Raw genomic sequence first — 27,856 nt, forward strand, 5'->3', positions numbered from 1 at the left:
TGAAACTGCCTTGTGATGCCGGTATCAACACAAAAGTGGTTGAATCTTGGTAATTCCTAGATGGCCATCTTCATCATCTATCAGTTGCCTGCAAACTGGTCGAAGTGCTTGATGCTCTTGCAGACTCAGCATTTGGTCATAGTTGTACCAAAATGCCTTGGAAAAGGGTGTCGATGCCACCCATTTTTCACGGGATGTTTCATGGACTACATCCAGCCGTCGAATGAAAACAAAAGAAGGAATAATTCTAAGATGCAATGTCTCCCTATGTAACAGACTTCAAGTGTTACCATGTGCAAGTACATAAGCAACAGCAAATTCCTTTTAATACTCAAAAACATACTGTTATGAATAATGGCAACATTTAGTGTACAGAAACCATTACACTGTTTTAATCAAAAACAACATACCTCATCAAAGTGACAAAAAGAAACAAGACAAAAGTTTTGTACTGTGATAATTTATTCTCATGTCCACAAAAATGGCCAAGAGCAATACATTTCAAATTTTACTCCCAGCAAACCAGGGTTATAGTTTTGCATTGACTCCTAGGATGCACCAAACAAACACAGCCTCGACCCTGGCTATGCACAATATGTTGATCTTAAGTTATCTTTATTTAAACTTGCCCACACTACTGATTCTATGGAAGATGAACTTGTTTCAGAAAGTGAACGATCTGAGGTTGCAACACAATCTTCATCACACCAAGAAATTGTCAAAACATTACTATGATTAAACATGTTTCGTGCACCATGTGAAAAGTATTTACTTTTTTTTCAAAACAAAGCATCTTTCAACAGAGAAATAGTGAATTTCACATGACAAAAACACTCTTTCACCTGAAGAGTTACTATCATGAATACATGTAATTTTTTTCTGCACAAGTCATGTCAGTTGTCTGAACAAAGACCATATCAATAAGCCTTGATGTGTATATTCATGATGAGCATGAAATGAAATCTCTCCATCCTGTGTGCTGACACTGTTGTGCATTGTTAGTTCTCCTCCATGTCTTCATCGTCATCCTCCACAATCACCTCAACCAACTTCTTCTCCTTCTGTGCCGACCGAGCTGCAAAACACAAACCAGTGTCACAGTCAATCAATACACAAACATGTTTTTGTTTGTAATACAAAACTCCACAACGTTGTGGCAAAAGGACTTGTGAAGAACTGTCAGGACATTACAGTGATTGACATAGAGTGCATAAAGTATGTATCTAGACTATCAGGTGTTAAAGGTCCAATTTTGTGGAAGCTAAGACGGATGAGTGGGTTAGGTCATTGACTTTGTGTGCTGGTGATTAGGTACCTCAAACTGAGAGTGTGGGTTCGAATCACAGAAGCTGTACGTTACTGAGAAAGTGTAATCCCAAATAGAACATTAGCAGTCTTGATAAAGAGACTCACAAAACTGACCCCCTGATTCATCTCGTATAAAATGCATAGTATGCAAGGAGCCAATTACAACTTGAAACACAAAATAACATAATCTACAATGCAAGAACTCCTTGACAACGGTACACAAGGGCAGAGCAACAATGGAAAGGCATGAAGGTAAGACATTGACTCACAAGCCATCAGATTTTAAATCCGGATTATTCGGAATACTTTCAAGGGAAGAAGTGTCATGATAATATTATCTTGCCTCACTGATATGAAGCATCTATTATTTAATGTAAGCAATACAAAGGAGGTCAGTTTTCTCACTTTCCTATATGCACATTTAAATTTGGAGCAGCTTTTTATCTATTTCAGTTTTGTGTTTGAATAGTTTTTTTCCCCTAGAAATATTTATCTTCATCAGTGGCCACACGGGTGCAAATGAATTGTATTTGGAACAGGATGTATGACACTTTCACGGATCTTACAGAGTTATGTCCCCTTAACAGGCCTAAATGTGAATCCACACAAATCATGTGAGACTATTAAGTTGTTTCGTTTGTTGTCTACCAACGCTCTCCATAATGTTACAGATATATAATGGTAGTCTGTAAGTAATCCAGTCTGGACCAGACAATCCAGTGATTAACATCATGACCATCAATCTACGCAAATTGGGATGCAATGACGTGTCAAGCAAATCAGCAATCATCAGTCACCTCTTACAACAAGCAAGGGTTGCTAAAGACCAATTCTAACTCAGATCTTCATGGGTGGCTGTCAACTAAACTTGTACAGACTTCTGTAGCAATGATAGGGCTTCTCTATAAATGAGGACCTACAGTGTCACCCATTCATAACGAAGTCTTCTACAGAGTTATTGAACTAGCCTGTTACGCTCACTTACTGAGAGGTCTGCTGTAACTATCAGAAACTGAGTTCTGAGGCAAAGATACTAAGATACTTAGGCATCTGAAGCATCACATATATTGGATAACGACTACAATAACAAGTCCGCTGTTGATGTATTATTCATAATGTTTAGCAGGGATTTACAGGACGCGAATTCCTGCGTCCTATACGTATAACAATTGACACAACCAAATTTATTAGCGCGTCCACAGGGAAGCAGAAAAAGTCCAAAACTTTTTTGTAAAAGTTCCAATCAAGTGACAATAAGTTATCACTGAGTTTGCTACAAGCTGGGTTATGGTATTATTTGTAAGTTAATTACTGTAACAATGTGATGATCATGATACACAATACAAGAACAGTATTAATAATAACGTTTAAGTGTCTGGGACCCCCATTTTGTTGTCTAGGACCCCTGAAAATTACGAGTATGAGTCCAAGGGACCCTCAAATACAGGACTCCATGTAAATCCCTGGTTTAGTGTAATAACGAGCAAGTATGAGATATTATCGCCCTATAAGATACACACTATAATGCCAGACACATATTTACACTGCTACACTAACACACTTAGTGGGTCTACACTAGGTCTTCTCTATACATACCTGCTGGTGACTTAATAAGATGGATGTTCTTCTCAACCTCCTTGATGTCAGCTTCCTTTCTCAGTTCTTTACCCTTCTTTAACCTACAACACAAAACACGTCATAATGACTCACCTGACATAAAACAGTCCATCAAATCACTTCAAAACACATGTCATTATGACTCACCTCACACAAAACAGTCCATCAAAACAATTCAAAACACAATGTGCTTCATACTGTAACTTCAAGTAGTTATGGATTGCCCTCATGGAGAATATTGTGTATTTGACATCATCTCTGTTAAATACTCACATTACTTTTGCTAATAGATAGATAATCCAAGTGACAGAGTATGCCCACACAGATTTATCTGGTCACCCTGTACATTCAACGCAGTACGCAGATGTGATCATTTAGTCTCACAAACAATAAGGTAGCACTGAACTTAATAGTTATGAGACTGGTCTTTGCATTGCACAACATTAACACATTTTGCATTGCACAACATTAACACATGAACTGCTACATGGCAAAGTCTGCCATGACTCATACTCTCAGGTGTTCAAATCCCAAAGCATCTTAATACATACGCGAACAGTGACACCCATAGTTCTTATGTGTACCAAACTGTCACCCTCTAAAGACAATCATCAGACATGTTAATTCACAAAAATAGAAATGGGTAGAGGCTTCTGGAAATTTAATAATAGTTTATTACAAGATCCACATTATGTGAAAGGAATCAAAAGCATTATTCAAGAAACTGTTGATCAGTATCACAGTCGATCCACTGAAGGAGAGCGAGTATTAATGATAAACGAACAAATATTCTTTGAAGTTTTATTATGTAATATTTGAGGATATACAATTAAATATTCATCTCAAAAAAAGAAAGAAAGAATTAAAGCAGAACAGGAAACCAATGAAGCACTTGAAAACCTTGACGTCAAATTAGATGCAGCCATGAACGAAGAATATAAAGATAAATTATTAAAAGAAATAAATGAACTCAAAGAACAACAATTAGAACTTAACCGATACAAAACAGAAGGCATTATACTAAGATCGAAAGCGAAATGGTATGAACAGGGAAAGAAACCGTCGAAATACTTCCTGTCACTTGAAAAACAAAACTTTCAAAATAAATCCGTTGCTAGATTAGAAACTTCACACGGTACTATATTTGAAGCTAAGGATATTATTAATTCTACCATGAATCAAGAAAATACTAGATTCTGATTGGTTGTTCAGAAAAATCAGACGGCATCAATTGTGGATTGACGCTCATCTGATTGTAAGGCCGCTTCACCGCGCATTGACAAATCTTATTGTGAGAACTACTTCCGTTTGACCACAATGATGGCGGATCATAACAACAACTCCATGGATTTTGACGCTGACTTTCGAATTTTCCACACAGGCAATTGGAAATTTTTGGATTAAAAATGCGTTTGATTTCATTGCGCTTCACTGCGCACGTATAGAACACTGCCGCACTACTTCAGCTTGACCACCAACATGACTAATATCAACACAACAGACGTGATGGAAATGCTGACAAAACATTTATTTAAACTCGAAAAATACAGTTATATGATTTCCCCCCCAACAATTATGAGGGAACTTCACTATCATATTACCTTCTATTATAAAAATATTCAAACTCAATTACAATACACAGCCCCAAACATAAACAAAACAATATCTAACATATAAATCAGAAAGCCTTGTAAACATACATCCCTATTTATACAAAATTTGCAGCAAAACATTCGTAAACATTTACCTACCTGGTAAATGGTATATTTAATTCCGTTTAGAATGGGAAATTTGCAAGATAGATCTAACGGTGTGGTGAAACACCACATTTATGCCACTCATAGCCATACTCCATCATATCCCGTTGCATCGTTCACAAAATAATTCTGCTCTCTGCCAGTTTTCCGCGGTAAGGTTGTCACTGTTATGTTCATCTACTTTTTGAAAAGCGGCTTGGACACAGCCCAGTCCCAAACGATGAAAACAAAGTTCCAAGGAATCACAAGTTAGTCGCATGTACAATAAGCAGCAGTACTGTCACTCTTTTGTCGCATGCCGGGGTGGAGGCAGTACATGAAATCATGATCGGCCGGTCATAACAATCAACAGTCTTTGATAAGTTACAGGTCGTAGGTTGATCAGGAAAGGATCTATTCTTCGATTCTGCAGGGTTCAGATTCAACAGTCAGTCAAGTATTGTCCACTGTCACTTCAAATTTCAACCTTTCGCAAAATGTAAACAACACTGGCTCGTCCGCCATTTCAAACTGTTGCGTAACTGTCTACTTCCAAGAAAATAAGTAGGTCAGACGATTTCATTATAGTGTGGCCAGGGGGGTACAGTTTCACGGCACACAAAACAATAGGCTGGTTTTAGTCGTGTGGAGTTGGTATTACTCGGGTATTACCTAATTGCATTGAATAAACAGTAGTTTGATTTCTTTGGACAGAATATTGTTATGTTGTAATGTTAAAAAAATACGAACAGCATCTACCGCTCCCTTCACAGACGAGTTCAATTCGCCTCTCGTCCCATGGCGGATTACGCAGTGTCTTCCGCAGAGCGAGGAAGTTCGATTTTAAATGGGTCATGGTAGAATGGAGATAACCCTAGTGTGTTTGAAAATCAGAGACATGCTTTACTGAATTGATGGCGACTAAATATTTCAATTGAAACCTCACGCTACGCGTTCGGTTCCAATTGAAATTTAGTCGCCATCAATTCAGTAAAGCATGTCTCTGATTTTCAAACACACTAGGTTTATCTCCTAAACATACCAAAGATTACTTTCAGAATCTATATACTAGTAAAGAAATAAAAGATGTAGAACTTGAAGAACTTTTTAAAAATTGCACTATACCTAAAATAACTGAAGAAGAATCTCAATGCCTGGAAGGCACACTACAATATGATGAAGTACTTCAATCTCTTAAAAATATGAAAAACAATAAAAGTCCTGGACCATCTGGATTTACTGCAGAATTTTACAAATTCTTTTGGCAAGAAGTAGTAGATATAATGACAGTCCGAGATCAAGTCCAAAAAAAGCCTCTGCAAAGCTTTATTTCACAAATAAAGCTTTTGTCAGGCCCTTAGATCTCGCCCCCAGTATATCTACTACTTTTGAACCCCCAGTTAACTTCCCGGCCCCACGTGGCACAACTGTGCCGCTATGTCGTGTTGACAGGAGGTAACATTGTGCCGTACGGTATGATCAATTCCTGTCTAGCGAACCCTCTCCCTGGTCCATCTCTCAAGTAGTACAAGTTCGGCTCGTCGGCTTTGACTGACTGACTGACTGAGTTGGTTTTACGCCGCTTTTAGTAATATTCCAGCAATATCACGGCGGGGGACACCAGAATCGTCGGCTTTGATGTCCACTTTATCTATGTTGTAAGTTTTGACTGACCATATCGGATCGGTGGCTCGCTTACGACTATCACCCTCGTGTTCCCCCGGCTGGTAGAGGTACCTCACGGGGGCCCTATCTGGTATCTGTTTCTCTTTCCCACGCAATGGTGCAGCCGACTCAGCCACTATTGATTTTAGTTTGATAGCGTCGGCTGGTTTCTTGCCGGTGAGACGGGTGGTTTCGTGGTTAATGGCCGACACCACCTGAGGTAACCGCGCTACCCATTCAGTCGATCGTTTCCCCGGGTTGGCTATCTCTCTCGCATACTGATGCCCGAATAAGCGCTCGGCCAAAGTCCTATTGAATCTCTCAACTATGGCTTGGCTGCAATGGGCTCCGGCCGTGCCACGTCTGACCTTGGTATCGTGTTTGTCTAGCAGGTGCGACACGACACCCATGAACTCCCACCCGGGGTCAACTTGCAGCTCTGTGGGCCACGTCAGCGGACTGCGCTTGTATATGCGTTCGAATCCGCGGGCTACCTGGGCCGAGTCTTTCGCGGTTAAGGGTTCGGCTTCCTTGTAACGACTGGCCATATGTAAGGCATACTTGTACCTCTTGTCGTGGGGTAGGAATAGGAGGTCGGCCTGGTGAACGCTATTGGGTATGTTAATACCGAACTTCCTTCGAGGCACGTAGCGTGGTGCCGGTAAATAGATCTGCCACAGGGCTTGTTTTTCAAGCGACGCTTTGGCCTCGTTTGGGGGTACTCGCGCCATTTTAGCCAGCTTATGTACGTCGCTAGCTCCTTTCCAGTACCCACGCGCGCTGTAGTAAATAGCCTCAAACTTTCTTTGGTTCCGTGACATGTCGCCCCGATATATATACACCTATGTTCTTGGTTCAATTTTCTCATGCCCGTACGCGTACGTGTTGATCCCATCAATAGCTATCCAACGCTTAGTGTCCATCGGCGACAGGGACGTCTTGTTTATAGTCAGTCCGTATATCCTATGCCCATCACTTCTAAGCGTCTTCATTTTATGCCTAAATGTACGGGTCTTGAACAGGGCTTCCTTGAATCTGGCGTGTTTGATGTGGTGTTTCACCACATACTTCTTAACACCTTTCGCCTTCCAGATCTCACCATTGTCGGCCTTCAGGATGGAGTACATCTTGGGTCTCAAGCCTATGTACTCGGCTATGGGCGTGCCAGCACACTCATCCTTCATCTTACCTAGGACCTTTTTATTTACCGTACTGTGTATGGCATGGTCCTTGGGGTAGTCGCTGGTGTCATACAAATTGAGGCGTTTTTTCATGTCCTCATACACGTCCTCGGTTCGAATCTCCATCAGCAGGGAATCCGTGTCAGTGTACAGCACTTCACACCTGTCGCCTTACTGTTTTTTCAGTTCGTTGTAGTAAAAGTCGTACATCAGGTGTTTGGATAAATCGAGGATGCTCATCCCCACGTAAACAGGCCGGTTGAATTTTATGTGGCTTTTCTTTATGTGTTGGGCAACTAGGTCATCGGTGAATATCTTGCTCCGGTTGAATGCCAGGCTGGCTATCAGTCTCCTGAGCTTGTCTTCCTCATTCGACCGAACCAGCTTCACGGTCTCGTGCGATGCCCACGCGTTTCCTCAGGTTCTCCATAGTCTTACCGAACACCGAGTTGTTCATGAGCTTGTAGAGGTTTTTCTCAAAGTCACTGGTGGCCAGCTTTCGCAGGTCCATGTTCATTCTGATGTAAGGCTCCATCCAGGGGCTCTGGTTGAACACGAGCACCCTGTGTATTTTGGTCAGCCTCATACCCAACGACAGGTACAGCTGTGGGTTGCGATAGTGGACGATGTACTTGGTCTTATTCATTAAGTTGGGCACGAGTTTTTCAACGTCTGCCACCCGCCCACCTATCAAGTTATGTCGGTACTCAGACATCCAGTCTGGGTTAACCCTCATACGTTCGGGGGCCAGGGGGTAGCTGTTGTGTGATGTGTGTAATGCTTTGGGGTATTCCAAGTCCACCTCGAGGATATAACCTTTGCTCGAATCGTCCACGATGCTCATAACATCAATCTCGTGCGATGCCCATTCGAATCCCCCTGTGGGTAGATACTGGCTCGTGGCCCAGCCGTACAGGTTGTTGGCGTCGAGGTAGAGAATATGATTGGTTGGCTTGCTCGGGTCGTAGCCCTTCACGTATTGATTATTTGCTTTCGCGTATCGTTTGGTAGCCATGGAAATCCCACCTCGCAAGCCTTTCTCAATGAATAGGTGCATGTCGTAATCGGTGAGCAATTCCAACTTAACTCCGGTCTTTTTCAACAATGCATCCCACGACAGACCGGGGCTGGTGTAGTACCATGCGGGGTCGAGTTGGTACTGCTTAAAACACGTCCTCCTAAACGTCTCAAACACGTCGGCTAGCAGGAGTACATCTGTCCTCAAGTACAGGTCGTGGTAGTCACCCAGATTCTTACAGCCCAGTTTATTCAATACGTTAATCGCATGCGAGTAATCGTCTTGAGTGATTGTCGAGTCGGTCAGGTTGCTGTAAAATTCTCTGATGGGGGGTAGTCGGGTCTCGGCGAACTTGGCCCAGCCATCCATGTACTCGTAGGGGTACACACCCTTCCTCATAAGCGGGGGTGGAGTCTCGGCGTCAGTGTATCGGTCGGTGATGGGGAAGGTATCGTTGGCCTTGACCAGACTGTCAAGTGACGACAGGAGGAACTGAACCGAGTCGATGAACCTCAGGCCATTCAAGCTGAAGGAGATGTATCTCTCCATGTTGTTGGGGATGCACGTCAGGTTGCCGTCGACTTTCGCGATGGCCTGCATGATCAAGTGAGAGTCGTACCCTCTCAAGTTGTGGAAGACCACAGGGATGTTTATTGTCTTGGGGGTGATTCTAAGCTTGAGGTTACACACGCTGTGTGCGGCGCCTCTATACTTACCGGTGACGTGGCAGTGATCTCTCACCGAATCACCGTTCAGTGGGCTATCACATGTGACAGTGAGTGCTGCAGGCATGAGCTAGCCGGTCGGCTTGAGTCATACGCATGGGAGCGACTGTGTATAGTGCATTCCTAATACTTTTCTCTTCCTCCTGCAAACACTTAAGAAACTTTTCAGCCGCATCGGGACCCCTGTACACTACGGGAGCTTTCGTTTCCCCATCACATCGGACGACCACGTATCCAAACCCACAGGCCTCATGCTCCTGTGTTTTTTGTGTGGCTGGGGTACCCCCAGCAGCCCCGCCGACGGCAGCCTCAACGGGTTTGACCAAGGCTTCGAAGTCGGCGTAGATGACATAAGGCACGGACATCTGATTCTTGTGGATGGCGAATGTTAGGATATTGTCGCCTTCCTTAGGCATGTCGACTCGTATGGCCGTCTGCCCCACACCTTTGCAATCCCCCTGGTGTGATTCCAGCAGGTCAGGTCGGCTGAAACCGTGCAGACATCGTACACAAAAGTGTTTTTTCCCGTCGTGTTTCGACTGGTCGTGCAACAGCCTGCTGAGGTGTTTTATCCACGTGTAGTGATACTTATCTCCTCGCTGGATCATCAATATATTGATAACGCGCAGGGGTGCCCCCAACATTGGGCTGACCCTGTGCACGATCGTTGCGTTACCTTCGTGCCCAAAGACGTTTATGGCTATATCATTCTGTTTTTCTATTTTAGTGATCTGAGATATGGGGGTGGGTTCGGTTATATCATCCCAGTTGAGCCCATCGTCTTGGGGATAACTAGAAGGTCTGTTCGAATTTGTGTCAGCTGGAAACAAGGCTGACCTGATAGCTAACCTCATGCAGTCGTCTCCTCTATTCTTGATGTTGACTATGGCCTGTTTTGCTTTGTAGTAGGGGGGCAAGTCTAGGTACGACCCGCCTCTGAATGGCACGTAGTTAGCTATGTCTAGATAGACATTATTGATTTTATCCACGACCCACCCGGACCCCATGTGTGTGTAGCGTTCTAGGTATTCTCGTATCTGCTGAAAACTGATATTGATTGACTCTTCTATAGTCTCGGTATGAGTCACGACTTCTTGTTTACCTCGGAAGTAAGGCTGAACGTACTCAGTGACCCCCGCCCTGCTGTTTATCGAGTGACATTTTCACTGTGATTTGAAACTTTATACTTCCCAAATCGTTTAGTTACTCATTGACTTTATCAGCGATTAGAGAAGCTTGATATCGGCAATGTCTATGTTCCTATCAACATGCATGCGCCAGCCTCTCAAATAGTTACTTACAGCGTGCTCAGTGCGCATGAACTCTAGGTCAATAGCTCTATTCTGCCGTAATAGTTCTACAAGCTGTGGTTTCCTCATACGGGAATAACCTACTAAACCCAAATCGCGTGCCTCTTGTTTCAATTGTTTTACAGTGTGGGGCTTTGCTACTGGGTGGTGTAATAATAATGCGACTAACCCGTCTCTCCCCAGGTGGGAATAACCCGTCAACCCTAGCTCTTTTGCTCGGAGTTTTAGTTGTTTTACCGTGGGAGGGGGTTGTATGTCAAGTAATCTCAACAATGCTGGTTTGGTCATTCGAGAATAACCAATTACACCCCGCTGTCTCGCGATCTGCTTGAGCTCCCGAGTAGTAGACATTGTGTACACACCTAAGTATATCAATCTCTAATTGGGCCGCCGGCAAGGGAGGTACCTTGATAAATAATAGAGGTCCTTAGTAAATATCTAGATAGACCTTATCGATTATACCCTCGACCCACCCGGAACATGCGCAGCATAGTAGGGTGTTTTGTATTATTTGCAACGAGTCGTCAACAAGTATATCTATCTCTCCATGCACATCTACTCGTCCACCATCAAAGTAATTCCAAGTGTGCCCAGCCCACGGTACATCAAACCCTACTTTCACCATGATTGTAAATGAGCACCCCTTATATAGTTCGCTGACAATCATGGGTTTGAGGACACTGATATCTATACTTTCCCCCACATCCATCTGCCAGCTTCTCAGGCAACGACTTTCCCTGGGCTCGACTTCCACGAACATTGTTATACCTAGGTGTGCACAGTCTTTAATTGGGTCACTGGCAAAGGGAGGTAACTCCTCCAGCCTTACACTGCTATCCTGAGGAGGTGCCTACGTTCTTTTCTGTAGTCTTTTTTCTTCTCGTAGATAAGATGATGTCTGACTACGTTTGCTCTGTGAGCTTTGCATCGGCAGTAGTGACCTTTCACCCCGAAACCACACACAGAACACGTGTAGTTGATACTCTTTATATGAAAACAACAGTACCCCTCAGTCCTGCAGCTCCTACCACAGGCCTCGGTCTTCCCCATAAGTATGTATTCGCATTGGTACGGGGCGGGTCTCATCTTTGGTATACTTATATGAGCACTTAGTCTAATTGTTTTGCAACCAACACAGTCGCTGCTAGACCCAGCGCGATAAAGATCAATTCCCGGTCCATTTGCCCCGGGTTTTGTGTGTAGTACTGAGCAAGTGTGGGCTTATGGAGTGGTTCTAGCTGTTTACCGGTTAGCAGGTATAATTCTCTCGCTGCGTCGTCGACATCATCGAATGTTTTAACGGCATGGTTCTCACGCCTGAGTTGTTCGTTAATGTAACAATCCTCTGTACACGTTTTTTCGCGTACTCAGATTGCACTGCTTGTAATTTCTCAACAGCTTTGTTGTGGCGCTTACGCTCAGCCTGTATCTCAGCTGGGTGTGACTCCCGTAGTTTCGAGAAGAGGAAATTACTCCCGGAAAATGCCAGGGCGTTTACTAACGCCCCGCCAACCATCATGGCGATCGTAGCCATCCTATATAAAGTTACATTTACTTCAAAATATTTTCCGGTAGGATCCCTTGTTTTACTAGGATGTCCTTGGTGGCCATCGCCATACCCAGGTTCATTATGAGCATACCTATATCCTGCAGGTTGAAATCTAGCTTGATAGTCGGTTGTTTCAGCACCATTTTGGTCAACCGAGCGTACCCTAGCGTAGCCGGCTAGACTGGCGACCACGGTGGCGTGGTATGCATCGTTGACGAACGTTTTCCCCTCAGACATTATGTATATGATATAAAAATATATATTTATAACATGATATGTGGGTTGACCTATAATTGTGGGGGAAGGATACCCTCCATGGGTGGTTGTTTATTATATAACCATGAGATAGCCACGGCAGCAGTTGCGCCTGCAATCAACAGGAGTGGAGCCCGGCTCCACGTGTTACTCTTATGTAGGTTAGACCACCTTTTTCTACCGGCGGCGACTCTCTTAGGGTTCTTCTGCCTGGTGACTGTAGGGTTCACCTCAAGTTGGGGTTCCCCCAACGTGGGGGTTTCCTCTGAAGGGGTCACCTCCAGTTGGGGTGGGGTCTCCTCCTGTGTCATTTCTTGGGCAGCATCCATCTTGTATACTATTATTATTATTTTTCCCCTCCTTAAATTGGCAATGCTTTGCTGTGATAATCGCCGCCGTCACCGGGGCTAAAAACATACCGTATTTGTGGTACAGCAAGCAGCTGATAGAGTTCAAGGCGTGTTCAATAAAAGGGTCTTTCTCAAGGTCCTCCCACAGGTAAAGTCGGCGTTCCTGGGGAATGGGAAGGAAGTACGACGCAATACAAGTGTATATCTGGGTCATAGACGATCCTATAGTCTTTGTCATCTCGGCCCCGAGTCTAGCCTCGTATCTAGCGTACAGCTTATCGATTTCTTCGGCTGACATTTTGTGAATTTTATCGGGAGTGTAGTCCCCAAAGTAATGTTTGGCTTTGCCACCAACAGCCAGCGCCACCAGTCTCTCTCGCTTATCATCGTCCCCCTCCAACAGTTGTTCTAGCAATTCATCACACTCCATCTTATAATGTAATAAGTAAGTTTTAGTTTTAATAATATAATACCCGATGCAGGTGAAACACAGCGAAATGATGGTTAAGTTGCACACGACGAGCACTTCAAAAACAACCATAACTATAACTATAACTGATAAGTGCTAAACGCTAAGCATTGCTAAGCTTTGCTAAGCATTTGCTAAGCATTGCTAAGCTAAAACACCCTATAGGCCACTGGTTGGTCGGTCTTGAGCACAAGATTAGCATGCTTAGTTTCAGCGAGCTGTTTCTTTACCCGTTGCCGTTCTAGTTTGCTCATCACATCGTTCTCTCTCAAACACTCCTCGAACGAATCCCTGTCCTTGCAGTGGAATAAGGCCACCCATCGCGTCTGCTCCCTGAGGTCTTTCAACACCGAGTTGAACTTCTGCGTTAGTACCCAGACGCTGTGCTTTGCGTGCCGGCCGGAGAAGGCCAGGTATGATAGCATGTCTCTCTTTTTTGTTATCTCACGATTAGCACTGCAGTCGTCCAGGATAAACAGCGTCGACTCCCCTTTAAATTTGTTGTGATAAGCTTTCAACCAGTCCTGCAGACGTGTCCCCGGGTCGACTCTGTGTACGTCCGGGGTCCGTCATCACCTAAGGTCTTTCCGTGTACGTTCTATTCATGTGCAAAGTAGGGCACATGATAACGATATTATCGAACACATCCCGGTAGTACCCCTCCAACATATCCTGCACGAAAACGGTCTTCCCACAGCCCGTCTGCCCACACTATAGCGCAGTGTGGGTCGCAGGGCAAATCAATGCCGCCAGCAGGCAGTGGCCTGCCGCCAGGCAAATCAGTAGATGGCTTGCACGAATCTCCAATTCTCTATATTAAGTTGCGCGTCCATAATAACGTAGAGATATAATTTCAACTTGCCCGCGGGTTGAGCCTTCTTGGTAATCTGGATTGTTATCCCCTCGCTGCCGTTGTTTATGCGGTGACGGCTGCCGTGCAATTTATCGTCATCCGTGGACATCATGTCCAACCATAGTGCGTACTTGGTGGTCAGGTATTCCCCGATCTGCACGGAGGATAGGTCCAGGTGTGGGTGTTGTTTGATAGCTGGTAGCTTTTTTTATCTCATCCCACTGCTGGTATGCCCTCATACCATGACTGAACAGCTGGTTGGGCACGCCCTCGATGGTCACTTCCACCTTTTCAATCTCGGGGTTGAAAAACTTCTCGCTGTCCCTTCGGAACGGCTCTTATCCCGCACGACCGATCTATGCCTCAGTATACAGTCGTACAGGATGACCACCTTCCCCGAGTACTGGTTTCGAACCTGCCTGGCCAGCTCCTGGCTAGTGACCATGTCGAACTCCAGAGAGATGTTGTCTATGGTGTAACTGGCCTCATCACCGTTCGGCGTACTCACTACTTTGCTGTAGTCGTTGAACGTGAGCTCGTATTCAAGCCTATCCCCCAGTGCGGCCTGGTAAAACGGGGCGTGTTCCGTGAGCAACTCGAAGTCGAGCGGCACGCAGAACCTGTTCCCGTACGCTTGGGAGATGGCCTTTTCACTGTCCGTGATCTTGTCTAGCTGGTCTGCCGTGAAGCTGTACCCCACGGGCAACCGAGTCGATTTGCTGATGCCTTGGTACACGTCACTGACACATTCTCCCTCGCTTTTCCAGAGGTCCCCGTAGCAGTGAAACACGTCGCTGTCGTCGATGTTCAACACATCGTTACCGCTGATCTTGATGGTGGTTTTCTTGATGATGGCTCGACCTACGTTCCGCACTAGCTCGCGTTTGTCATTGTCGGAGGTCAACGTGAGGTTGAACGTCAGTCGAACCGTGCCTGGTACGATAAGGTCATTCTCGCCCAGGTTTGGGAATCTAACCAGCAGCGTTTGATTCTGGTCTATCTTGCTGGGATTGTTGGTGATGGTCACCGACTGGCGCACGGCTCTGACGCCTAGAGGCTCTTTTGATCTTCGGAAAGGATGTAGTTTCCTGCCATACATTGTTATATAGATAAAATAGAAAAGTTTAATATAAATAATGGCTGAAGGCAGTCATGAGTACATCCCAATGGATGATATGTGGGATGATAGTGTGTGGGATGACACCACATTCACGAACAACCCCTTAAGTGCTGAACTTGTACAGCCGGCCGTTCATGATTATTACGACGCAGTTGAAAAGAGAGACAACATCAAGCCGTTGGTACGAGACTATGCCAAGTTTACCATCGATAAGAAGGGCACGCTGCGATTGAAGGCTCACCCGGGGGTCGATATCATGAAAAAAGGCGGGAAAGGACCGTATGCTTTGTCAACACTCACCAGTGGCCCTGGTGGGAGTCAACTGCTCCGTGATGAACTAGGCTTCATAGATTACGGTGGCGCACGGTCTAAGCTTCCCCTGAAGGTCGTCCAAGAGCTACAAAACATCAGGGCCGAACTCAGCGGTGAAGGTGATGCTAAAGAAACGTCTGACAGCGTCGAAAAAATATTGGCCACGTACCATGCCAACCCCTTGCCAGGTCTCGAATTTACCCTTGAAACGTGTACGCGGAGAACTCGTGAACAACATGGGGAAACTGAATGAAGTCGACGAGCACATCGCTCACCGAAACGGAGGACGATCATATGAAACGTCGTATCGAGGAGAGAATAAAAAACTTGGAAGACGAGAGACGGACTCGGTTGGAATCCGCTTCCTCGAACCGGGAAGCCCTCCGATCCCAGATCAGTCGTGTACGGGAAACCATCGATCGAGTCCTAAACGAGGACACCACGCTAGCCGACAGGATCCGAATCCTCTTCCGATAGCAAGGGATTACTATCGCCAGCATTCTGACTGCATTGGGCTTCATCATATCAACCCTAGTCTTGTCATTGAGTAGGGGTACCCCTACACCCTCAAGTGGTGGTACACCCACTGGTGGCGTCAGAGACTGGAAAAAAAACACCTGAAATCCCTCGGGGAGGCCCTGGCTAAACTGGCTGGTAAGGCCGCCGAAGCCCTACCCGGCATCCTGGGTAGCATCGTCTCGTGGCTGCTGAGCGCTCTGGCTAAAACTGCCACGTGGCTCGGTCAAAACCTGTCGGCAGCCATCGTCGCCGTGGTGGGGCTGGTGTACGTAGCGGCTAAAGAATTTTTAACCAAATGAGTCCCAAACCGGCCGCGACCCCACCAACCACCAGGGCTGTTTTACGATCGATGTGCTGCTGATTGGATTGTGGGGGCTGGGGTTGTGGGGGTGTTGGTTGAACCCTGGGCTCCGGGGGTGGTACGACTATACCTGTTTCACCGGTCGTGGGTGGTGGGACGTGGGGGACGTTGACCCCCAACTTTTGGTCTGCCGTGGATATGACTATTTCGTTGTTGTAACCCACCACTTTTTTAACTCTCAGTTGCATATCGCTCAGAGCCATATACAATCCAACGTTGAAGACGTAGTCGACTTTCGACCGGGCGTATTCCAACGTGTCTTGGTAGCGTTTGATGGCACTCGGGAGATCAACTGGAGCATTGATAGCATCCTCAACGTTAACAACGAACTGTTTCTGAGCGTCGTAAGCAGTCCCCTTACCGAGGATGTATGAACGCATTTGCGTCTGCGCACCCAACAGCGCCCACACGTACGTTCGAATCGAGTCGTTCAATCTGATTACACCGGCACGAGTAAACCCTTTCGACGTGTCCAACATGAACATTTCCCAGTCATCCACTGCCCCCTGCTCGAACCTCCAGACTCAGTAATCCTTGCTGTTGTCGAAAGCCATGTAACGGCCATCCCACTCGTTTGTTGTGAGGTGATGATACGACTTGTACCCCCATTCTTTCATCTTCTCGCTGGCATCCACGATAGGCATATTGTGAGCGATGGGGATACCCAACCCGTGGTTCGGCCCCAGCAAACACCAATCTGTCTTCGGGTTTAGTTCGAATTCGTTGCAAATATGTTCGTAGGCCCGTCTATCGTACTGGTTGTTTACTGCGTCCCACACCTTGTCCTGTGGGAGCAGGGCGCTGATCTCTTTGAGGATACGCCTGACCTGGTAGTACACGTGAAACGTGAACACAGACTGACTCAGCGGTCCACGCCGAGTGTCGGTCAATGCCACACCACACCCCGTTGTAGCGCACCACATGGCGAAGTTGAGTTGATTCTGTCGGAACTGCATCGGGTTGTTGAACCTAAGCGTGGACTGCCTTGACGTTAGTCACCGAAAGCTTATACCGGTCGAACACATCTATAAACTGGGCGCCGAAATACATCCCAGCAGCGACCACAATCTTCATTTGTGGGAGATCTATGTCCAGTTTAGGGTAAAACACTCCCGGGGAGTAAAACACTCCTTTGTCCATTTTTAAAGTATTATATAATGGGTATATATACTCTAACACTTCCAGGAGTAATGAGCGGTGAGGCCGTTCAGCTGATGCACGCGATCGATAACACGTCGGGTCAACTCGAAGTCGCACTCTGCGATATCACCTACCTACCGCAATGGACTAACATCAACGTCAACAACAAGCTGTTCGTCAGTGGCGCCCGCAACCAGATAACTGACGGCTACTACAGCGTGTGCTCGCTAAGCGACGAGGTCTTCAAACCCTTGGGAGCCGAACTCAAGATGAACGACTCAAACGGCACAGTGGTGTTAATCAACAACGGAATAAACCCCTTGAGGCTCGGTCGGCCATTGGCGAGGACACTCAGTATGCCGCCGGACGAGATAAAACCAACAACTACCGTCACAGGCATGAAGTTACCCGACCTAGTACCGTACCGAGAGCTGTGCATTCATCTCAGCCAGCTGAGCACAACAAACAACATTCAAGGGGGTCACCCTTCCACGATACTGAGAGCCGTAACGGTGAAAACGGAGAAATACAACGACAGAACCGAGTCGTTTTCACCTCGGCAGTATAAGAGGTTAACTTGGGCCAACATCCCGGAGCTGATAATATCGGTGTGAGATATAAATCATAATCCTGTGAATATAGGATACCTCAGCATAACGCGGATTCGACGACCCCGGAGAAGATGGTAAACTGAACGCCTTGCAACTGAAAAACAACATTTACAAACGCGTTGAAGTCCCCTCTATCGGTAGAACCCTAGGTGACATAGTAGATGTCTCAGGAGCGGCCCTCAACACTCGGATCGACCTTGTCCGTATCGGTGATGATAGATGGGCGGTATCCCAATCGTTCGGAGGCAAACTGTTCGACTTTGAAGATGTTGATAGAACGACCGTCGCCCGAAACAAACCATATATGCTCGTCTTCACCGACGATGACAAGTGGGTGTTGTTGCCCGCTAAAGGCGACTGGTTTCTCAACATTAGGCTTGGCTCCCCCTACGTGTTCACGGAGAACAAAGACAACTACCTAAACAAAGTCGTGAACAACGGAACCCTGCTCGTAGCTTACGTCCTGGCGAAGAGACGTAGCGTAGTCATCAGCCCAGTCGCCAGTATGGCAGCCCACATGCTATTGAGTAAACCGAGAGTGCAAGACGGAGCATTGCAGTTGGTGTTTGAATTCGCTGGCATGGTCAACATCCTGGCAAGCCTACCAGCTAACTCCACGCTGGTCATCAAAGTCTACCTAGGGGAACCATCACCGGATGAAGTCGAAATCGTAAAGGGGATCAAACTCCGGTTGGGGAAACAACACCAGTATCACATTTGCACTGTTTACGTTCGGGTGGGTGTCGACTCCCACACCAGTCTGCAGGGGGTCACCGTGACCGTGGAAGCCATGATATCACTAACCAAGATCTTCCTACCCGACAACATACACTTCATGGGGGTAAAGTGCACCCCTGAGAAATTATCAGAAAAACAATTGGAAACTATCTCGTAATAGTATTATAGCAATGTCCAATCGTCATCGACCCAACGTTACACTCGGAGATCTAGGAGACACGGAGGGATTCGATCTGCCTTGTGAGGAAGACACCTCGTACGTCCTGCACTTTGACGGCCACGCGTGTAGGCCGATTGCTCTGGCAAGCTTAAAGGAACCCGAATGGTTGCCCAATATGACCCTCACCGCTCCTTATATCTCATTAAATGAATATAGTCGTATCTCTGAAATTAGGAATAATGGTACCTTGCCCGGGGGTTTCATTCCGGGATCTAATACAAATATTATAATAAGACCGGTTTTACCCAATATGTTACAGGCATACGAGGGGGGTGAGTTAAGGTTTAAACGCTACTGGCACCAGGAGGTTCCGGCTATGGTACCAGGCTCCACACTCATCATAGAAGTCTATCTCCTGAGACATTCTGTTAGTAAAGAGCAACAACTTTTTCCCTGGGTGACAGTACACTGGAGTCCCCGGACCAATAACCAATGTTACCGTATCATCATACAACCGGACCCCTCAACGGGTTCTATAGCCCCCTCAATAAGACCCTCCTATGGGGCTCGTGTGGACGCAGAGTTACCTATTAACCTCTAACCTATTTCCCTGCATGAGGATCTATACCTTATAAGCCTCAAGTACGTTGATCGACTATTAACTGAAGCCCAATTAAAAAATATCTCATAAGATATATTATATGCACACAGAATGGGGTTGTACCCAGTCGCAGAGGAAGTCCCGAAGCCACTGGAAACCATAGACGGGTTCCGCTTGAAACAGTTATGTGACATAAAACGCCAACTAGAACAAGACCGCGACACACGGGCAGCATTGTATAAGAAGTACCATAGAGCTTTCAATGTCGTGGATGGGGTTGATACCGCCCTTATGGCTACCAGTATGGGGTTAGGGGCAGTAGGTGTGGGGTTGTTGGCCACCATCATAGCCGCACCCGCAGTGCTAGGCATCGAAATAACAGCTGGGGTGTTAGGGTTGGCTGGATTGGTGTTTAAGTTTGTGTCACGCAGACTGCATCGGAAGGCATTGAAACACGACGAGATAAGGATTCTGGCCGAAGCAAAACTGAACACGGTAAGTGAGCGTATTTCCACAGCACTCACTGATAGTAAGATCTCAGAGGAGGAATCTCGCTCAATCCTCTCTGAACTCGACAAATACTGTAAGATGAAACAAGAAATCCGGCTCAAGTCTCGTAAGTCTGCTATCAGCGAAGACGAGAAAAAAAGGTACATAGAACAAGGGGTACGAAACATTAAACTGTTTCACACGACATAGTGCCAAGTGATCAGGTTCGCGGTCATAGCGGCACAGTAGTGCCACGTGGGGCCGGGAAGTTAACTGGGGGTTCAAAAGTAGTAGATATACTGGGGGCGAGATCTAAGGGCCTGACAAAAGCTTTATTTGTGAAATAAAGCTTTGCAGAGGCTTTTGTTGGACTTGATCTCGGACTGTCATTATATCTACTACTCAAGATGTTAACAAATATTTGATTAACTTGTTGAATCAGGCATTCAAAACAGGTGAACTTTTGGTAAGCCAAAAACAGGGCCTTATAACATGTATTCCCAAACAAGATAAACCTGAAGACCAAATTAAAAACTACAGACCTATATCACTTCTTAACATATCGTATAAACTAGCCTTGTCCGTAATTTCAGCGCGAATAAAACGTGTACTCCCGAAAATAATAAGCGACGATCAAAAAGGCTTCATGAAAGGTAGATACATTGGCGAATGCACGAGATTGGTCAGTGACATTATGGAATACAGGATTACTGATAATGATAGAGTTTGAAAAAGCTTTCGATTCCATGGAATGGTCTTTTATTGAGAAATGTCTTAACTTCTTTTTTTTTGGACCATCAATCAAACACTGGATTAAAACATTTTACAACAACATAAATTCTAGCGTTTCAATAAATGGTTTTGCATCAGACTTCTTCCACATTACTAGAGGCTGTAGACAAGGTGATCCTCTATCGCCATATCTATTTCTCATAGTCGCAGAAATCCTTGCTCACATGTTACGTCAAAATGACAAAATAAAAGAGATAAAAATGTTTGACTTAAAATATTTGCTAACACAGTTCGCGGACGATATAACTATAATCTTAGACGGGTCTGAACGTTCTTTTCAAACAACATTAGAAGTGCTTAAACAATAAGCATCCTTCTCTGGTCTTAAAATAAACATTGATAAAACTAAAGTATTGTGGATAGGTTCTAAACAATTCTCAAGTACACAGTATTGCAGAGTCTATAATCTGGACTGGACGCAAAGACCTTTCAAACTGCTAGGTATCATATTTCAACATAATAAGGCAGAAATGGTGGAAAGAAACTATAAAGATAAACTAAAGAAAATGGATAGATTAATGAAACTTTGGTCACTTAGAGATCTCACACCATTCGGCAGAATAACTATCCTGAAAAGCCTAATATTGCCCACACTCAATCATCTATTTTCCTCACTACCAAACCCCAAAATGAATACAATTCAAATGATCCAGAAAAAGATCTTCGCATTTATTTGGAGAGGCAAACAAGATAAAATAAAAAGGTCTCTGATAATCAGAAACTATAAAGAAGGCGGCTTGAAAGTTCCAGATATACTCGAAACTATAAAATCTAAAAAAATATCATGGATAAGAAGGCTGTTTACAACAAATTCTAAATTCAACAATATCTTAAATAACATGGTAAAAAATACAAACCCAATAGAAATGGGCTCAAATTACTTGAAAACACACATCATCCCAAAACTTAAAAACCTTTTCTGGAAAGATGTTCTGGATGCTTGGGCTGATTTACAAGAACGGTATCCTTACACGAAATCCGACTTTTGCAAACAGTATATTTGGGCAAATAACAATATAACAATTGGAAACAAATCTATACTATATGAACACTACTTAAAAGCAAATGTAAAATTTATAAATGATGTACTAAAAGATGATGAATCCTTTCTGTCTTTCACTGAGTTTAAAGAAATGTATAGAGTAGAGACAAATTTCTTAGAATATGCGGGATTAGTATCTTCAATAAAACAATATTCAAAGCAAGAAGCTACGCTATTGACAAAGCAAAGACATTTACCCTTTATTCCCCCGAATGTAAAAATACTCTATGAAAATAAGAGAGGCTGCAATATTTTCTACACAAAGCTACTAAACAAGGCTAAATCTATTCCAAGTTTAGGATATCAATGTAAATGGGAAAACGACCTTCATCACAGTTTTCCACCTGACTTATGGAATACCTATCATTTTATACCATTCAGAGCTGTTCATAACACTAATGAAAGATGGTTTCAATATCGTATTGTCCACAGAATTCTCACAACCAATAAAGACCTATACAACTATAATACAGTCAGCTCTCGTTAATCCGACTCTCATTAATCCGACAATCACGTTAATCCGACAAAAAATTAGGGAACCATTTAAAACAGTGATAATTACTCTCGTTAATCCGACATTCTCGCATTCCGACTCCGACACACCAATCTAGCAACTGATTATTGTAAATACATTGTAAAAACATTTGTTAATCCGACAATCAACACAGCCGGTCGGATGATCCGACCGTATACAAACAATCACACGTGAGTGGTAATTAGCGTGTGCCTTACTGGCTGCTTGACACCAACGTCAGTGAACATCACACTTGTTAATTAGGAACACAGGATAATTAATTGAGACGATTTAATCAAGAAATAACAGTAGAGCGAGCTGTATAAAATGTTTACAACCGACATGGGTTTTCATCACAAGATGTACACCACCTGCTAAGCTACCCCTTGTAGAAGTTACGCCATTGATCAAGAAAGAAATCTCCTTTTGAAGAAAGACAAACCCCAGACAACACAAGAAGTCATCACTTTTTGCTGAGCAGAAGTTTGATGTGAAGATTGGACGATCAACCGTATCTGACCTCCTGAAGCAGTCTGCTTAGTGGTTGAGCGTCTGTACGACTGATTCCAATGCTTCAAGCTACCTGAGGCCAAAACATCGTTGAACACTTTGCAAACATTTCTGACACACCACTTAGACGTGTTTGATGTTAATAGCCACCAAATTTTTTTAAGTTATAAATTATATATGTTATGATAAACGCCTGATTGTACATTAGACGTCCACATGTAATTATGGAATTAGTTGTATGGAAACTGTAACATATTCAACATCCGGGTCATAATGGCAGCTGATATGCGGTAAAAACAAACATGAGTTTCGTGCCAATGTGGTCATGAAATAGATATGAAACTGTTCGCTTACGAGTATGACGATCATAACATTTAGTAAACATTGATATTTTCACACAAATACATTAATCCGACATTTTCATTAATCCGACATTTCCGTTAATCCCACATATTTCTCTGCAACCACAAGTTTCTGATTAACGAGAGTTGACTGTATTATATTAGAATCACCACTATGTACATTTTGCAAGGCTGAAAAAGAAACCTTTGTTTATTTGATGTTTGAATGCAGATACGTAAATAGGCTGTGGCAAGACCTTTTAAATTGGATTGAAGATAAAACAGACACTACTATAAACCTGGATCCGAAAACAATCCTTTTGGGCTTTCATGAAAAACGTTAAGATGTTCTGAACTTGATATTTATCATAACAAAGGAATATATATTCCAGAAAACTAGCAAATATACGTCCAACCCTTGAAAGTCTCAAAGCCAAATTAAACCACAGTTACAATCCCCATAAATATAATGCATACTCGGTATGCAAATATAGCAAGTTCACGACATTCTGGTCATCATGCCACAACTTATTTACATAACCTACTCGATCTCACTTATGCTTGTTACTTAATTGTGCTGTGTATTTGAAATAATGCTGTGTATGAATGATAAAACTGTACCAATGCGTAAAAAAGAAATAAAGTGAAAAAAAAAGAAGACATGTTAATCTGTTTTTCACAATATCATTGCAGAGCTCCAGATAAGATTTAGCTCATGTGGGCACTGTACCCACTGTATTTTTTTGGAGTGGGTATTATGAATGTGGAGTGGGTATTTCATTTTCCGTTACCCACTGCTTTCAAATATGTGCATATTTCAGTCACTTTACTCATCATAAGTATTACGTCATTGAGTAAGTTTACTAAGCAGGTATGTTCTGCTTTATGTCATACCTAATCAAAACCAACTTAAATATAATGGAAATTTTTTATTTCATAAAATCACTCATCCTATACTGACAGTACAACACTTGTCCTATACTAACAGTACAACTTGATAGCAATCGATGTCTTTTTCATTACGCAAGCGATTTTTATAAATATATTCCGTACGCATTTGTTTTAAGCTCTTTGCGTATCTAACATTTTAAATGGGTAATTGGTACGCAACAATTATTTTTCAATGCGTAATTCTATGCGTATTTTACGCAGCTTATCTGGGCCTCTGATCATTGATTGATTGTTGTCTAACGCCGCACTCAGTAATATTGCAGCTATATTGTGATAGTCTGTAAATAATCAAGTCTGGACCAGACAATCCAAGTGATCAACAGCATGAGCATCAATCTACGCAATAGAGAGACAATGACATGTATCAGCCAAATTAGCAAGGCTGACACCTGATTAGTCGCCTCTTGCCCACAAGCGTGTGTTACTGAAGATCAATTCTAACCAAAATCTTAACGAGTCTCATCACGATCTGAATCTGGGGTACTTTATTCAGATACATATCCATCAATGGCAATGATGAAACGTCATGATTCATTATTTATGCATGGAATGACCCTTTTCACAAACTTGCAATTACTTCAGCATACATGTCCTAACTTATTCCCACATGTTTCTGATTATACACATCAGCAGGACAAGTTTGCATTACGCATCCTCATCACTAAAAACAAAGAAATACTATTTCAAAATCACTCATCTGGAGCACGGATAGCTGCAACAGGATACCTGTTTTTAACAAACTGTCTCTCCCTTCGTGACCGGATCTCCTGAATTTTCTGCATGGCTTTCACTGAAGGACAAAGTAGAAGCAAGGTATAAACAGCTGCTCCAATTTTTCAATAGTCAAAAGGTGAAACTCAGAAGCAAAATATCTTTGGTTCAGATAAACAGTTCAACTAACATAAGCAATAAAGTCAAAGATATGAGACGAAAATTGAAAGAAATAATTCTCAACATACGAAACCTAGCTCAATATTGCTAAAAGCAAACTAAATAAACATGTACAAAAAAAACAACACATGTGTCAAAGTTGATGGGACCTACATAAATGCTTTGAGTTATCAGAGGATCAACAAACCCACAGAACAGAATTAACTTATGAATTTCAATTTTCTGGGACTTCAATAAAACCATAAGTGTGACATTTCACAATTAGACACAATGGTATTTGATTGTAGTTGTCTCTAAGTAGTTGGTGGTGTCATACTGGGACATTTCAGTTGGCAGTTGGACATGAATTATCTCCCTTGGATTAACATGACTGCTGAATGGTATTTAAACAGGAAACATCTTTGATTTAGCTTGTTATATCTACATTTCAGACTGTTCTTTTAATATTGTGGTGGTCTAACTGTGGCTTAGATACCTTTAATGTGAAATTGGAGCAGTGTTTTAACAACTAGAAATTAGTTGCATTGGCAAGATATAAATGGCTACTTCTCTGACATTAAAACAGTCAGGTGAATGTTACTGGAAGATTAGTGATTATGAAAGCCTCCGATAATCTAAATACTGAATAGTGGCCCTTCAACTAACTACCTTGAATGAGACCTACATGCAAAAATAACTATGAGTTATCTCCTACACTTAAACAGACAGACAGACAGTCATTTTAGTCAGTAATAGGCCACTGGCCCACAAAACATTCATAGATATAAGAAGTAACATGCGTTTTACAGTTAAAAATCAGAATCTCTTATTTTCCCAACATTATATAAAAATAGGCATAAATTATTTATAACATTTATGTTTGTTGAAGACATTATGTTGATAAAGCTGTGTTGTGACACACTCTATAGAAGAATATTGACCTATTCTGGTTTTAGAGTAAAGATCACTTTACTGTACAGGGGTGGAAATAACTTTAAAATTGCTAGTGTACTCCGGTACAGTGGCACATGTAAAATCACTTGCCCTGATAATTTGTCCACTATACCGGCAGATTTTCTTGTTGATTTTTTAAAATAAACAACATAATTAACATTGGAAAGTCAACTGGACACCGGTACAGCGTGATATACAAATCGTCTTGCCCCACAGAATAGAACACTGGACTGGGACGTCGGGCAATGGGTTATTTCCACCCCTGCTGTAGTTGCTACTTGGTCGACATACTGAATATCATATGTAATACCAAATTCCAACTGTACATTTATATATCTTTTCTTCTAAAATCAAATAGTGAGCAAGTCATATTTTATGACATTTTTAGCAATATTCCCTAAATACCATGATTGAGGGAACCCGAAATGATCTTCACACATTGTACTTATATTTAAAATCAAACCACAATGTTATGCCATCACCACCTATAAAACAAAAGAAGATGGGAAAGATGCCACTGACACAACGTTCAGTGTCAAGCCAAACCTGGATCCAAACCCCATAGTCCTGTTAGGCTCGAATACACCCATGACACCCATGGGGCCTCTTGACCCCAAGTGTTTGATTACGAAGCTCACATGTGGTTTGCCAAAGCTCTCTGTCATATTTAACAGGAACATTTCTTCTCTTTTCAAATTCAAACGATGGGTCGATTGTAAGTTCTTTGCCATGAGCTTTCCTGAATGCCTTGGTCCATGGAGCTTTCCTTGGGTTTCTCTTCTTCTGAAATGCTTTGTGACATTTTGATCGACAGAATTTAAAAATCTGAAAGAAAAACAAGAAATATATCATTGAATGGAAACAAATCTTTCCACAAATACTTTTCTTCTTGCTTTTTATAAATAGGACAAAGAGGGTAAATCTACTACAGGCTGAGTTGAAATCAAATCTCTTTATACATTTCTCAAAAATAAATAAAACTTGGTTAATAGACCAATCTTGCAATCTCAGCAAATATCAATGGGGGAGTACTGGACTTTACCGGGCGCACTTTTTCAGATTAATTAGCGCTGCTGGGGTTCCCTAACCCTAACCCTAACCCTAACCCTAAGGATCGTAAAGGGTGCCTAACCCTAAACCCTAGCCCTAAGGATCGTAAAGTGTGGCATACCCTTACCCTAACCCTAAGGATCGTAAAGGGTGGCATGCCCTTACCCTAAACCTAAGGATCGTAAAGGGAGCAGCGAGGGCTGCGCCCGGTAAAGTGCATTCTAGCCATCAATGGGTTTGGGAGACTAAAAACGAAAAATCAAATTAAACTTTAGAAAGTATGTTTCTTATTGTGATGTTTGTCACAGTCAATATTAGAATTATGGGTTGTTGTTGTTGTTGTTGTTGTTAAGATAAAGCTGTCTTTTATGAGTTAGTGACATGTGTTATAGTTGTTCATGCAATTAAGGATTGTTTTAAGCAAAACACACAAGAGGAAGATACACAACACACAGATGTGCATCAGGAAATACACGTAATCGTCTTGATCTTAGTATTAATCAGCGCCCATTTCATTTGCACAAACTTCAAAGTTATGTATTTCATGACATCTGACATTCCCGGACTTTATCTTGTGTCTGGTGTTACAAACCTTACAATCGTTCCTTACAAACTGTATTCCGTGACCGGGATATACAGTAGAAGAGCAGTAATAACACTTTTCAAGACGCATCTTGATGTACACAACCCCTCGTGTTGCGTGTGTTGATGTAAAGGAAAGATTTGGGGTTAAGACGAATCTCTC

General features: G+C 43.2%; 1 protein-coding gene across 1 annotated transcript; it reads right to left on the bottom strand.

Annotated features, from left to right (window-relative positions):
• Positions 1–444: 444 nt before the first annotated feature.
• On the bottom strand, positions 445–27,856 carry LOC124291846 (probable ribosome biogenesis protein RLP24). Its single transcript, XM_046728917.1, has 5 exons — positions 27,704–27,856; positions 26,700–26,886; positions 24,964–25,027; positions 2,905–2,987; positions 445–1,075 (listed from the first exon to the last, which is right to left on the bottom strand). Exons 1-5 carry the CDS (start codon positions 27,782–27,784, stop codon positions 999–1,001), a joined length of 492 nt encoding a protein of 163 aa, XP_046584873.1. The 5' UTR covers positions 27,785–27,856; the 3' UTR covers positions 445–998.

Source organism: Haliotis rubra, unplaced genomic scaffold (assembly GCF_003918875.1).
Source record: "Haliotis rubra isolate DU_JTF1 unplaced genomic scaffold, ASM391887v1 Scf50, whole genome shotgun sequence".
NCBI lineage: Eukaryota > Metazoa > Mollusca > Gastropoda > Lepetellida > Haliotidae > Haliotis > Haliotis rubra.

Excerpts from the sequence above, each read along its gene's own strand:
- LOC124291846 (XM_046728917.1), bottom strand. The coding sequence starts at position 27,784 with ATGCGTCTTGAAAAGTGTTATTACTGCTCTTCTACTGTATATCCCGGT. Across the intron at positions 26,887-27,703 it reads TTGTAAGGAACGATTGTAAG|ATTTTTAAATTCTGTCGATC; the intron begins GTTTGTAACACC and ends TTTTTCTTTCAG. Across the intron at positions 25,028-26,699 it reads AGAGCTTTGGCAAACCACAT|TGAAAGCCATGCAGAAAATT; the intron begins GTGAGCTTCGTA and ends TTTGTCCTTCAG.